This window comes from Megachile rotundata, chromosome 13, assembly GCF_050947335.1.
Source record: "Megachile rotundata isolate GNS110a chromosome 13, iyMegRotu1, whole genome shotgun sequence".
Taxonomy (NCBI): domain Eukaryota; kingdom Metazoa; phylum Arthropoda; class Insecta; order Hymenoptera; family Megachilidae; genus Megachile; species Megachile rotundata.
Window position 1 is genome coordinate 4,684,955 of NC_134995.1, and position 13,194 is coordinate 4,698,148.

Below are 13,194 nucleotides of genomic sequence, written 5' to 3' on the forward strand. Positions count from 1 at the left end.
ACATAAATGCAATTAAAGAAAGGTTAAGCACATTTTACTTTCAGTGATCCTTGATTGAATTGAACCCAAAATTCAATTGCAGTGAAAACACAAGTCTGGTTGATCACATTGTAGTGTGCGTTACGATATTGCAGATTAAGGGATTAATAGTTACAAGCAAACTCCGTCAACAAGGTCAAAACATTACCATTTTTGACATTGAGGGTAATTTTACCTAAGAATAAATGTTACCTGAGAATTTTACCCTCAAGTGTTACGTAACCATACATCAGACTACATCAGTGACATTACTGATTCGAAATACGTGAGCAGAAGTCCACAGATCCAAAGTTGAAGAGAACCATCAACCACGGACCTCATTTTGAACCCGATCGAAACTTTCGAACAACGGTGACTCGTAAAGGAAAGGGTAAATCAAACTATCATATACCCTGTGATGGCGTACCATTTCGATGGCGTAACATTCCACGAAACGTTTCTTTATACGGTACTAGCTTGATATTCCTTATCTTCCATTTTGAGATCAGATTTCATGTCTTTTTACGCTTAAACAGTTTTACAACCTGTTTGAAGGTTGTCACCTCTCTGCTCTACTTAACTTGATGCTATATGTTAGTAGATACCAGTGACTGATATCGTAAATTCAGTTATACCTGGTGGCCAAAATTAACGCACCACTTTCTTTACACCGTCGTCATTTCCACTGTGTAGGAGGTAGGACTTTAAAATTTTGAGGATAGGTGGGCCCATGGGTTGTCTCAATACTCCACGAGTGCCATTGCTACCTGCCACCTCTTCCGGGATCGGCGACCCCTTGAATACTACAGGGTCAAGAAAGTGACAAAAAAGGTTCTAAATTCGACCGAAAAAAAGAAAAAATCCAAAATTTTTGTCAAGGATGAGGCTCTTTATGTTACGGCCTTTCCGAAAATGCCCAGCTCAACCCCCTCCAACACCCCCAACCCCCTCCATAATTTTCTACCCTTTCCAAAAGGGTGGTTATTTCGATTTCGCTGAAACTTTTGCCGGAGCTTCGTCTCGATCCCTGTTACACGTGGTAAAATTTTGGTCGCATTTGCACCAACCCCTTGGACGCTACGCGCTGTCAAAGAACAACCCCTTACTGTTTTTTCATCTTTTCCACAGTTAAAAACCAATTTTGGACCTGCAATTCACGGAAAAACTTGTTTTCGTCACGACAGTATCGTGTTTGTTGATGGTTGGGCCCTAGCGTGAAACCAACCCCCGTTGTGGAGGTTGGTACCCCCAACCCTTTCAATCCGGCCCCGGGGGTGGGTGCGTAAATTGAGTGCATGCTATCGATTGAGGGACCATTGAAGCATTTCTGTACAAATTTTCAAGTCGATTGCTTGAACCGTTTTCGCGGGATAAACAAAAAAGTGGAAATTTTGCGATTTACAACCCCCAAGTTCACCTCACAATCCCTACTGATTGGAGGGGGTTGGCGTGCCGCGGATCGGCTTCTCATGAAGCTTGAACCCTCCTTTTCTCGGTCCCAGAAGATGGAATTGCTCACACGACACGCACAGCCTCCAGCGATGCCGCCAAAATACCCTGTCATCGTCGTGTCGGCCAAAGCGAGCACCGCGGCCTCCAAGCGGCGAGTATGTGAACCAAAAGCGATCCGAACGATATGGACTTTCAGCCACCCAAAAAGACTCAACGAAAAATCACAGATTTCACACGCCAACAATTAACAGACAATTTTTTAAACTCGTTTCTTTCACATTTCCAGCAGTCTTACTGATTTCTTTTTCAAAGCGAAAGCCAAAAGCAAAATTGTAACAAAAAAATTGGCAATTCTCAACGCAGGAAAAAAATGAAATAAAAAATGGCGAGAAAAAATTAAATTTTAATAAAATAAAAACAATACAATGTATAAACAATAAAATTAATGATTAATAAAATTAATAAACGTTTGGCCCCAATGGGCCCTCTTAACGGCACGGCTGCGGGACGGTAGCTGGGCGGCATGTCAGGCCCCGGAATCTCGACAGCGGAATCCTCCACGACTTGTCTGTTAATTGTTGGCGTGTGAAATCTGTGATTTTTCGTTGAGTCTTTTTGGGTGGCTGAAAGTCCATATCGTTCGGATCGCTTTTGGTTCACATACTCGCCGCTTGGAGGCCGCGGTGCTCGCTTTGGCCGACACGACGATGACAGGGTATTTTGGCGGCATCGCTGGAGGCTGTGCGTGTCGTGTGAGCAATTCCATCTTCTGGGACCGAGAAAAGGAGGGTTCAAGCTTCATGAGAAGCCGATCCGCGGCACGCCAACCCCCTCCAATCAGTAGGGATTGTGAGGTGAACTTGGGGGTTGTAAATCGCAAAATTTCCACTTTTTTGTTTATCCCGCGAAAACGGTTCAAGCAATCGACTTGAAAATTTGTACAGAAATGCTTCAATGGTCCCTCAATCGATAGCATGCACTCAATTTACGCACCCACCCCCGGGGCCGGATTGAAAGGGTTGGGGGTACCAACCTCCACAACGGGGGTTGGTTTCACGCTAGGGCCCAACCATCAACAAACACGATACTGTCGTGACGAAAACAAGTTTTTCCGTGAATTGCAGGTCCAAAATTGGTTTTTAACTGTGGAAAAGATGAAAAAACAGTAAGGGGTTGTTCTTTGACAGCGCGTAGCGTCCAAGGGGTTGGTGCAAATGCGACCAAAATTTTACCACGTGTAACAGGGATCGAGACGAAGCTCCGGCAAAAGTTTCAGCGAAATCGAAATAACCACCCTTTTGGAAAGGGTAGAAAATTATGGAGGGGGTTGGGGGTGTTGGAGGGGGTTGAGCTGGGCATTTTCGGAAAGGCCGTAACATAAAGAGCCTCATCCTTGACAAAAATTTTGGATTTTTTCTTTTTTTCGGTCGAATTTAGAACCTTTTTTGTCACTTTCTTGACCCTGTTGTAGTATTCAAGGGGTCGCCGATCCCGGAGGTGGCAGGTAGCAATGGCACTCGTGGAGTATTGAGACAACCCATGGGCCCACCTATCCTCAAAATTTTAAAGTCCTACCTCCTACACAGTGGAAATGACGACGGTGTAAAGAAAGTGGTGCGTTAATTTTGGCCACCAGTGTATTACATAATTAAACAGAATATAGATATCAGATGGGAACACAAAGAGGAAGAAGTTTGAAATGTTCTTAATATTCAGTCAATTATAATAAATTAAGAGATGGAACTGAAATGTGTATTCTTAATAATGATGTATATTATAGTGTCTTAGACTACATGTGATTCGTTTAAAACTGATGATAGAAGAATGTGGCTCACCACATTTTGCCATCTAGATTTGTGTTATTATTATTACTCATAGCAAACAATGTTTCAAATGAAGTTGAATGGTTTTGAGAGGGGTATATGCTGGTGGTACATTTTTTTTATAGGTGGACGTGTAAAGGACATATGAGAGTCATTAATGTTTTTTTAAATGGAATCATATATTTTTTATTGCATCAATTGATACTCCTTCATATTCTTTACAAAAAAAGTATTAATCTATTTATGTGAAAAAATCATTAGTTTAAGAGATATTTCAATTCTAACTTGTTAGGAAATCGTGACTTTCTGGTCACTATTATGAATTGCCGTAACTTAACAGCAAATGTTTTTCTACATGCTTTGAGAGACCACGTGTCACCGAACGAATTGTGAGTTTTTGTTTTTTTTTTTGTTACGCAGTAATAGTGAAATGTAGTCTCTGTTACGTTTCTAATACGGTGCATACGACGATACGGTGAATTATCACTTCATAATATAGTATTCTAAAGAAGAAAAGATAGACATGTTATCAGTTTATTTTGAAGCTGGGAAAAAGTGCTACACATGCAGAAAGATTATACACTATGGAATGTTAGTAAGTCATTAATTTCTCGATTCAGAAAGTGTTCTGATGCAAATGGTCACCACATTGAACCTTTTCTGTAAATAGACATTAAAAAATAAAATATCTCTTAAACTAATGATTTTTTCACATAAATAGATTAATCCTTTTTTATAAAGAATATGAAGGAGTATCAGCTGATGCAATAAAGAATATATGATTCCATTTAAAAAAACGTTAATGACCTTCATGTGTCCTTTACACGTCTGCCTATAAAAAAAAATATACCACCAGCGTATGCCCCTCTCAAAACTGAATGGTTTTCTGAAGTTGAATGGTTTTCAACTTCATTTAAAACATTGTTTGCTACGAGTAATAATAATGACGCAAATCAAGATGGTAAAATGTGGTGAGCCACCTTGTATGCATACATATAAAACATAATGATTTTGATGGAACTTAAGATGTCCACAGACTTATGGATGAAGATGTATATCAATTTTCACTGCGACAGTAAATCTACCAGTAGTTTCATAATTGCAAATAATTTGAAATTGAAAATAAAATAAACACAAACGATGAAATATAAATTAATGTACACGTTAATTTTTAAATAATTATTTCAATAAAATCTTAGTAAATGTAATTTGGACCAAATGGTTTGGTGATTTTAGTATTAAGATCTAGCTAATGTTGTAAATGTTAAACAGGTACATTGATATAAATTCAAAAAATTGTAGGAATAAGCGAAGATTTCGCACTCCTCATTTTTAATTTGAATAAAGAGGCGACCTCTGGCAGCACTCTCATCAACAGACACTAAATACAAACATATGCTTATCTGCAAACACGAAGGAGGTCATCTACTGTCGTTTCCTGATGGGGATCATTTCAGAAACTGACCGAAATCGCTATCTTGAACGACATGAATAATGCACTTTTTTGCTCCTGATGAATATAACTTTGCTGTATATCGTGAGCTACTCCAATGACCCGTGCGACATTCGTGTTAATCTCTACTAGTGTTACTGATTAATGGGTTCCCTTGCTGCAAAATTTACATTCTTGTTATTTTAGGTTAACAATTTATATTATTGTTCTTTTAGAATAAGAATTAAAAATATTATTCTTACTTTGGAATAAGAATTTAAAATATCGTTATTTTAAAATTGAAATTTATAATATTGCTGTTATTTTAAGATAAAAATTTAGATTATTGTTATTTTAGAATAAGAATTAAAAACATTATACTTACTTTAAAATAAGAATTTAAAATATTATCGTTATTTTAAAATTGAAATTTATAATATTGCTGTTATTTTAGAATAAAAATTGATAATATTATTTTTATTTTATATAATTTATTGTACATCGTCGTACTATACAATTTCAAGAAAATGAAAGAATATCTCTGAAATATTTAGTTCAAGAAGCATTTGTATTTTTTGAGTCATTGCGCTTTTAAAAAAGATGCAGTGATAAAGAAGTAATCCTCTTATGCCATTCGACGTTTCCTTCTGCAGCAATGGTTCTCAATCTTTTCATAAATACGTACCGTCAAAACCAGAATTCAAGTACTCCCATAGCAACACAAAATATGGTTTACATCAAATTTTAAGAGAAACTCTACAATAAATTATGTACAATATCATATATTTTTACTTTATTTTTCATAAAATAATTGTATACAAAAGAATAATGATTTGTAAATTTATATTCATAAAGTTTCAATTTTTCAATCTATTGAATTCTTAAACTTTTCGCATTTCCAAACAACTAACTCCTGAAATCTCCAAATTTGAAGATTACTAATTGTGAGTTTCTAATTCTGCAAATTCAAAAACTGGCAGATTACCAAACTTCTAATTCTCCAAATTCTAAATTTTGTAAATCACTAAACTTTTATATTTACAAATTCTCACATTCCCAAATTTAAATTAAGTTAAATCTTGGAATTCGTAAATTTTCAAATGTCTATAACTTTGAATTCCGATAATCTTAATATCAGAATATTTAATATTTAATATTCCGATATCTGATATTTTTAGATATCTAAATTTCCAAATTCCGATTCTACGGTTTTCAAATATCTATATTTCTAAATTTCTCTATAAAACCTTAATTCTTTAATTACAAAAATTCTAAATTCCCAAACGCCTTGATTTTCAAAAATCTCCAGGGATTTTCGAATCCCTCGATCTTCAAATGTCTAAATCCCAAATTCCTAGATCCCTAGATCCCCAAATCTCTGAATCTCCATACCTCTAGATCCCCATATCCCTAGATCCCCAAATTTCTAAGTCCCCATATTCCTTGATCCTGAAATCCCTAGATACCCAAATCCCCAAATTCTCAAATCCCTAGATCCCCAGATCCCCAAATCCCTAAATCCCAAATCCCTACATCCCCAAATCTCTAAATCCCAAATTCCTATATCCCGAAATCTATAAATTCCCAAATTCCTAGATTCCGAATCCCTAGATCCCCAAATCACTAGATTGCCAAATTCTAAACATCCCAAATACACAAAGTTCCCAAATTCGAAAGTCTCCAAGTCTCAAAGTCCTTAAATCCCCAAACTCAAGGGACCTAAATACACAAAATCGCCAAATCTCCAAGATTACCAAATGCTTAACTAATATCCACATTTTAAGGATCCTTATTTTACCATATTTTCTCTAAGAAAGCCAGATTTTCTTTTAACCGTACCATCCAGCTTGTATCTCATATGCAATAAATAGTACATAATATTCACTGAGAACCACTGCGGTATCATTTTTAACCAAAAACAAGATTTGTCAGTTCGTATATTCAGACGAAATACTTCAATCTTTACAAGTCAATCAAACATTATACGTTGTATTTTATTTTTACAGGACGTCCCGAGCCAAAAGTGAGATGGTGGCGTGGAGAAATGCTCCTTGATTCCAAAGATGAACCTGGAGAATTTCCTTCTCTTCGTAGAAATACCTTAATAATTCGTGAACTCTCCAGAGCTGATCTTCATGCCGTATTTACCTGTCAAGCATCTAACAACAATATCAGCCAACCCGTCTCTGCCTCTGTCGCTATTGAAATGCATCGTAAGTTCATTCTCTTTTTATAATATGTCGTTTGAACAAACCAAATTAAGACGTATGTACATATTGAATATATTGTGTGTCTCACGATCTCTATCCACTTAACCAGTTAAGTGTGTTTGACTATATCCGTCATGGAGATGTGGCAGAATATTGTGTCATGACGATTATATCCGTCATGCGTAAAATTTTGTTACAATTTGATGTTTAAATTGTAATTTTGGCGAAAACTAAATTATATTCGTAAATTGTAATATATTTAAAATGTTTAGAGGTCAACACGAAATGAAATAAACAAATAAAAAGTGTAAATGATTTAAGATGAATTCATAAATTCCTGAGAGCTAACTCGTCATCGCTTGATTATCGCGACACACACTGGTGTGTGCTTTGCAAAAAGATCGCCACAGTTAATTGGTTAAATATCTTGAATATTTTAAACAATACGAGAAAATGTTACTAAGTTATATGGCTTAAGGAGCTGCATAATACGATATCAATAATATTCTTGTAAGTGGACAGATTTTGTGAGACACTTTATACTGAAACATTTAAATCTGCCCTTCACATTTTGTCAATGTACATAAAATATCCAAAAATTGGTATACAATTTGAAAATTGCAGATTGTCCAAACCAAAAAGAATTGAAAATTCTTCTAACACTTCTTACTTTTTGACTTGTCCCAGATTAACATTTGAACGTCAAACGAATTTTGCAAAGATAAAGAAGTGGTAAATGAATTTTCAATCTTTCGTATGTGGAATCCGCAGTTTTTAGATGGAACGCCTTTTTTGAAGCACTCTGTATATTCGATGTCTTTGAGTACAAGCCGGATCACCATGTCTACGAGAGTAAGTGGACTCCATTCACGCGATCTTCAGCCACGTAAAAAGAAACGACGCGAAACTTCATATAAACCGATGGATCAGTGTACCTAGCTTTTACCGGCATAGCACTTTGAGTGCTGTTACCTGATGTGTCAATCTTCATAAGAATCAATCATTTCTTTTAGTGGAAACGTTACTTAATCGATTTCAAATTCACTGTTAAATATTTCGAAGACTAGTAAGAAAAATAAATGTAATGATATATTACATTTATTGGAAGTTAGTTGCTAACTAAAAGCATCTTTCACGACTATAGTACAATATTTAAAGTATTAGATTACTAAAATAAGTTTGACTCTGATATAAATAAACGAGAATCATCGATTTTGGTAAAACTTTTTCTAATGAATCTGAAAATATTGCGATTTATGTTCAATCGTTTTTGTCAATATTCATCTTCGGTAAAAAGTATTTAGCATTTAATTTCTTGATTTTTAGAAATAATTATGTAGTTATGTAATCATATCGCAGTAATTGTGGCAGATCCTTGCATTACTCTGTCATGAGATCAAATCTGCCTTGAGAACAAATTTTAGTCCGCATTTATGTATATATTTTATTTATGTTTCATGGATATATTTGTGGGAGTCTAAATATTTTTACAATTTTTGATTAATATTCTTTATTACTGTTTTTTACAAATTGTGATTGTGTTATTTCTAAAGTATAGAGTAGATACAGAAAAATGAAAAACATGTTTTCAAAAAAATTAATATTTACTAAAAACTGATGCAATAAAACACCTTGTTATGCTTTTATTATTTAAGAATGATATTTATCTACACAAAGAAGATTAATATTAATATTAATTAATTATAATAATATTAATAGTAATATTAACAATATTAATTTATAATAAATAATAATTACTAATATTAATAATATTAATATTGATATTAATAATTAACCTTCTTCGTGTTAACAAATATTAATATTTTTATTTATCAAGAATATACAATCGTGTCTAAAGAAGTTGGTGCAGATAATATTACACAATTACAATAAATAAAAAGATATAAAAATTAAAAAAGCAGTACGACAAAGATATTAAAACATATAAAAGTATATAAATATGTTCATAAAACCAAATAAAAGATGAAAGCAGGTTTATTAATCATAATGGAAGTTTGAACTCATAATTCTTCGCCAGCATAGCTGACGCGATATGAATTAGTAATTCAATATTAATGGGAATGAAAAAATTAAATATTAAATGTCTCTTCAAATAATCAGTACTAACAAAACGAGTCGAATATATTAGAGTTATTTTTGTTTCAGATTCAGTAGAAAATGTTTTAACAAAACTTATAATGCAACGACTGCAATGTTCTCTTGTAAATGTAAAACTACTGAATGGTCGGTAGTAACAAGTAGGTTAACAATGGATCAAAAAATCAGAACTGTGTAAACTATACAGTGGCATTGTTTCTTAGCGATGAAGCATTTTGAATTATATTTGCAACTATTACTTTCTACAGATGTGCTATAACGTTCTTAAAATTTTTATAAGATAGATAAACATATTTTACGTATTTTATATGATTTTATGTAATTTATTTTCAAAACAAAATTTACGAAACGTAGGTAAAATTCATTGAGTACGGTAAATCACGAAATATTTATTTAAAGCACGGCATTTGTTGATAAAAAGATTATGTAAAATGTTTTTATTAATCTATTTTCAAATCCCATTTATCCAATATTATAATAATTAATATAATAATTAGTATAATTAATTAATCATGATAATTAAAACCACAGAGAACTTATGAAACTAATAAAAATAATTTTTGAGTGACACCTAACTTATAATAAAAACATTTACTTTGCTCCGTACATAGTACTTATTAATATGTGTGTACTAGTATCCGCAATACTCATACATTGTTAAAACTATACCTACACACACTTTAAAATTAAAAATGGAAAAAAATAAATAGTCAATCGATAGAACATACATAAATGTACATATTAATTCCTTATCTTGATCAGAGTCGACGAAGATTTCAAAAAGATCTTAACAAGCTTTTAACCTAAAATAAACCTAAAGTTTTGACCGCTTTGATTATTTTGGTACTGCATGTCCGCCATCTTCTTGAAACCTCAACATTTAACACCTAGTACCGAATTTCTTAATACAATCTAACGGAAATAGGGTATAGTTTTAATGAAATATGGGAGATTATTAATATATAAAATAACACAAATAAACACAATGACTTTTAACACACTAAATGAATTTATTATGTAAAGAAAAATAGACTAGGAAGGACCTCTTAATAACACACAATATTTTTATACGTTTGAGAAATATCGTAATCACAGAAAAACAATAAAGTAGAAGTATACAGATATTATTTTATTAACATGCGTGAATTTAATTAAAAACGAGCGGTATCATATAAATAATCGATAAATGAACATACTTAATTACCGACTTCCCGATGTATTTACTTTCGCCAATTCCATTTATGTGGAAATTCAACACGATCTTCTTAAATCTTAAATGTATGTTAAATATCCTCAATCTTGAAGCTTAGTTTCGAAAAATTGATTAAATTCTTAATAAAGGCGTTTCGTCCAAACCTTTCAATACCTGATCGAACAAAACCTTAGAATTACAATTATCTTACTCTATCAAAATCGGTCAGATCTTATAATTCGATCAATTAATTCAACTACTGGAGAACTTTCAATACACTTTTTTCTCATTTCTCATATGACTGACTCTCCTATTCTATGTATATGTTCTACAAGTCTTGTTTCGTTCCTCGTATGACCATACTACCTGTTCTATTTATCCTACCAACCTAACTATCCAGGCAATTATTCGTAGCACTTACTCGCTGACAGTAGTGTGGTCCGCATTGCGTAAGTTTTGGCAGAAATCATGACCGTTAAACTATTCATTTGCTCGTTTTGGTGTTTCAACTTTACTATGTCCATTCTGTTGTATCCTAACCCCATACTCTCACCCTAAGTGAGACCTGTATACTCCTTCCCAGTGCAGCATTCCGGAGATATCGGCTGCGTGCTGAAGATTCCCGTCAGACCACGTGCCCTTGGCACGTGTCCATTTATCGTCGTGACCATGGCGAAATGCTCGAAATATGTTCGAGGTGGCAACAGCTAATCCTTCTGTAGATTCTGGCAAGAAATAAGTCAAGACAGATTCTTTCGAAGCGAACATTTCAGGTCCCTCCGTTCTATCGTTCGCGTTAACACGATCCGACACTTATTCACCAGATTTGCTTCTTCAAATTTCGATTTTCTCACTCTTATGTTGCAAGATTCTATGTATGGCACCCAGATTCTCTTCATAAGTTTGAAAGTATAACATTATTTCATTTACACATAAATTAGAAGACAATTTTTGATAGAGTAAAATTTAATACGAATTTATAAATATTAAATGACCGGTTATTTCGAGATTGAAAGGAGAGTAGAGAAATAAATGGATAGAAGATAAAAAGGATGACTTTCTAAATTTCTCCATCTACAAATTTTACAATGTTGGGTTAAAGATTCAAACCTTTGGATCCCTAAATCTCTAAGTCCCCAAAATCTATAGATTTCCAAATTACTAGATATCAAAGTTGCTAGATCTCCACACTCCTAGATTGGCTTACTTTTAACTCATTGACTGCCAGACATATTTAGAGCGTCTTGCCCTGGGTGCCAAGGTTTTATTTTGAAGAATACATGAAATTTTACAAAATATAATTATATTAAGTTACTGATATAATATTGTAATAGCATTTACAGTAATTTTTATTGAAAATAAAAACACTACGAGATAACTCGTAGCTGGCGTCACTGAATAAAATTCCTGTGCTGGTTGCCACTTACGAGCCACGCACTATTGCCACGCACTACGAGATATCTCGTAGCTGGCAGTTTTGATGCACACGCTTTTACGAGATATCTCGTAGCTGGCAGTCAATGGGTTAAACTCCAAATCTGGGTTCCTCAATCTCAAAGTCTCCAAATCGGTTGATCTCAAAATCCTTATGTTCACATATCTGTAAATCTTAAATTCCTAGGTTTTCAGATAGAAACTTACAAAATCCCACGCTTTTTAAAAGCCCAAAGTTCCTAAGACCCTAAATTCCCAAATCTTTCAATCTCTGAATCTCCAAATTCAGAGATCTGTATGTTTGTAAATCCCAAATCGGTGGATCAATTCCCTAAATCTCAAGGTTTCCAAATTTAATGAGTTGTAAATCTGAAGGTCCTAAAATGCCACATCTTCAAATTCATAGATTCGCATATCTGTAAAATTAAAAAATTCCTGAATACAGTAATTCCCAAATCTCGACTTCCCTTATACCCCGCCGACGTACCTCCATATTGCTAAATTCTGAAACTCATAAATCTGCATATCTGTAGATCCCAAAGTCCCCAAGTCCTAAGTTCACCCTTCTCAAAATTAATTAATTATGTTTGTCTTCCTCTATCAAGAAAAGATGCAACAGCACTTCATCCAATATTTCAGCTGCCAATTTGAACACGAATCAGCGAAATGTATCAAATCCAATAAGTGTATTAAGTGTGGAGGAAGTTATCCAATCAATCTGTATACTAAGTTATCTGATGCACCCTCAAAGTGTGCCAATTGCAGGAACAAACTTGGACAACAATTGTGGCAAGGCTTCCGAGTTCGCTTCACTACATTACCAGTTCTCTCTTTCTCCATTAAGAAAGAGACTTGATGCCAATGGATTTATCTATAATTAATAATATAACTTATTATAACTGATTTATCTATAACTGATGAACTGCAACAGATTCGAGATAAAACCATTCTTTTTAGAAAAAGAAAGTAATAAGTCCTATTTAAAGTATTCTTCAGTTTCAAGATTAGTAACATAAATTTACATCACAATATCTTTCATAGCTAACGTTCTCCACAGATTAAACGATTTTAATATACTTACAAAGTCTTTCGTGAAAAGTGCTAAGAATATGAACATTCAGAAATAACTTGATAGTTTCACGTGAATCTCACCACTCCTGAAAATAATGTGCACAATTTAGATTCAGAAATTTTGAGCCTACATCTTACACTTGAGTACTCCAATTTCTGGAATGATGTTATTCAAACATAATTAGCTTTTCACTTTGTCTTCCCCCTGTTTAGATAGCAACCTAAACCTTGTAGCAACAAAGCGCCAGTAAATGCTGGATTAGAAAGGGAAAGCAGTAAACAAAGATAATCCCTTTGACAATGTACAGTTTAATTTAGTTGTGAACACGTTTATCGGTGAACCGTATACTAATTTAGCCTAACACACACAATTCTTAAGGCTACTATAAGTTAAACCCATATACATTTATTTCTCCTCCCTCATTTATTTCTCCCTCATACAAT

At 33.8% G+C, this 13,194-nt stretch overlaps 1 protein-coding gene across 2 annotated transcripts in view; it reads left to right on the forward strand.

The window, feature by feature from the left end:
* LOC100881893 (nephrin) overlaps nucleotides 1–13,194 on the forward strand; it is a 702,710-nt gene that overhangs the window by 666,464 nt on the left and 23,052 nt on the right. For both annotated transcript variants that reach the window (XM_076538666.1, XM_076538667.1), the window contains exon 7: nucleotides 6,732–6,938. In XM_076538666.1, the coding sequence (XP_076394781.1) occupies nucleotides 6,732–6,938 (207 nt within the window). The remainder of the gene's footprint in view (nucleotides 1–6,731; nucleotides 6,939–13,194) is intronic.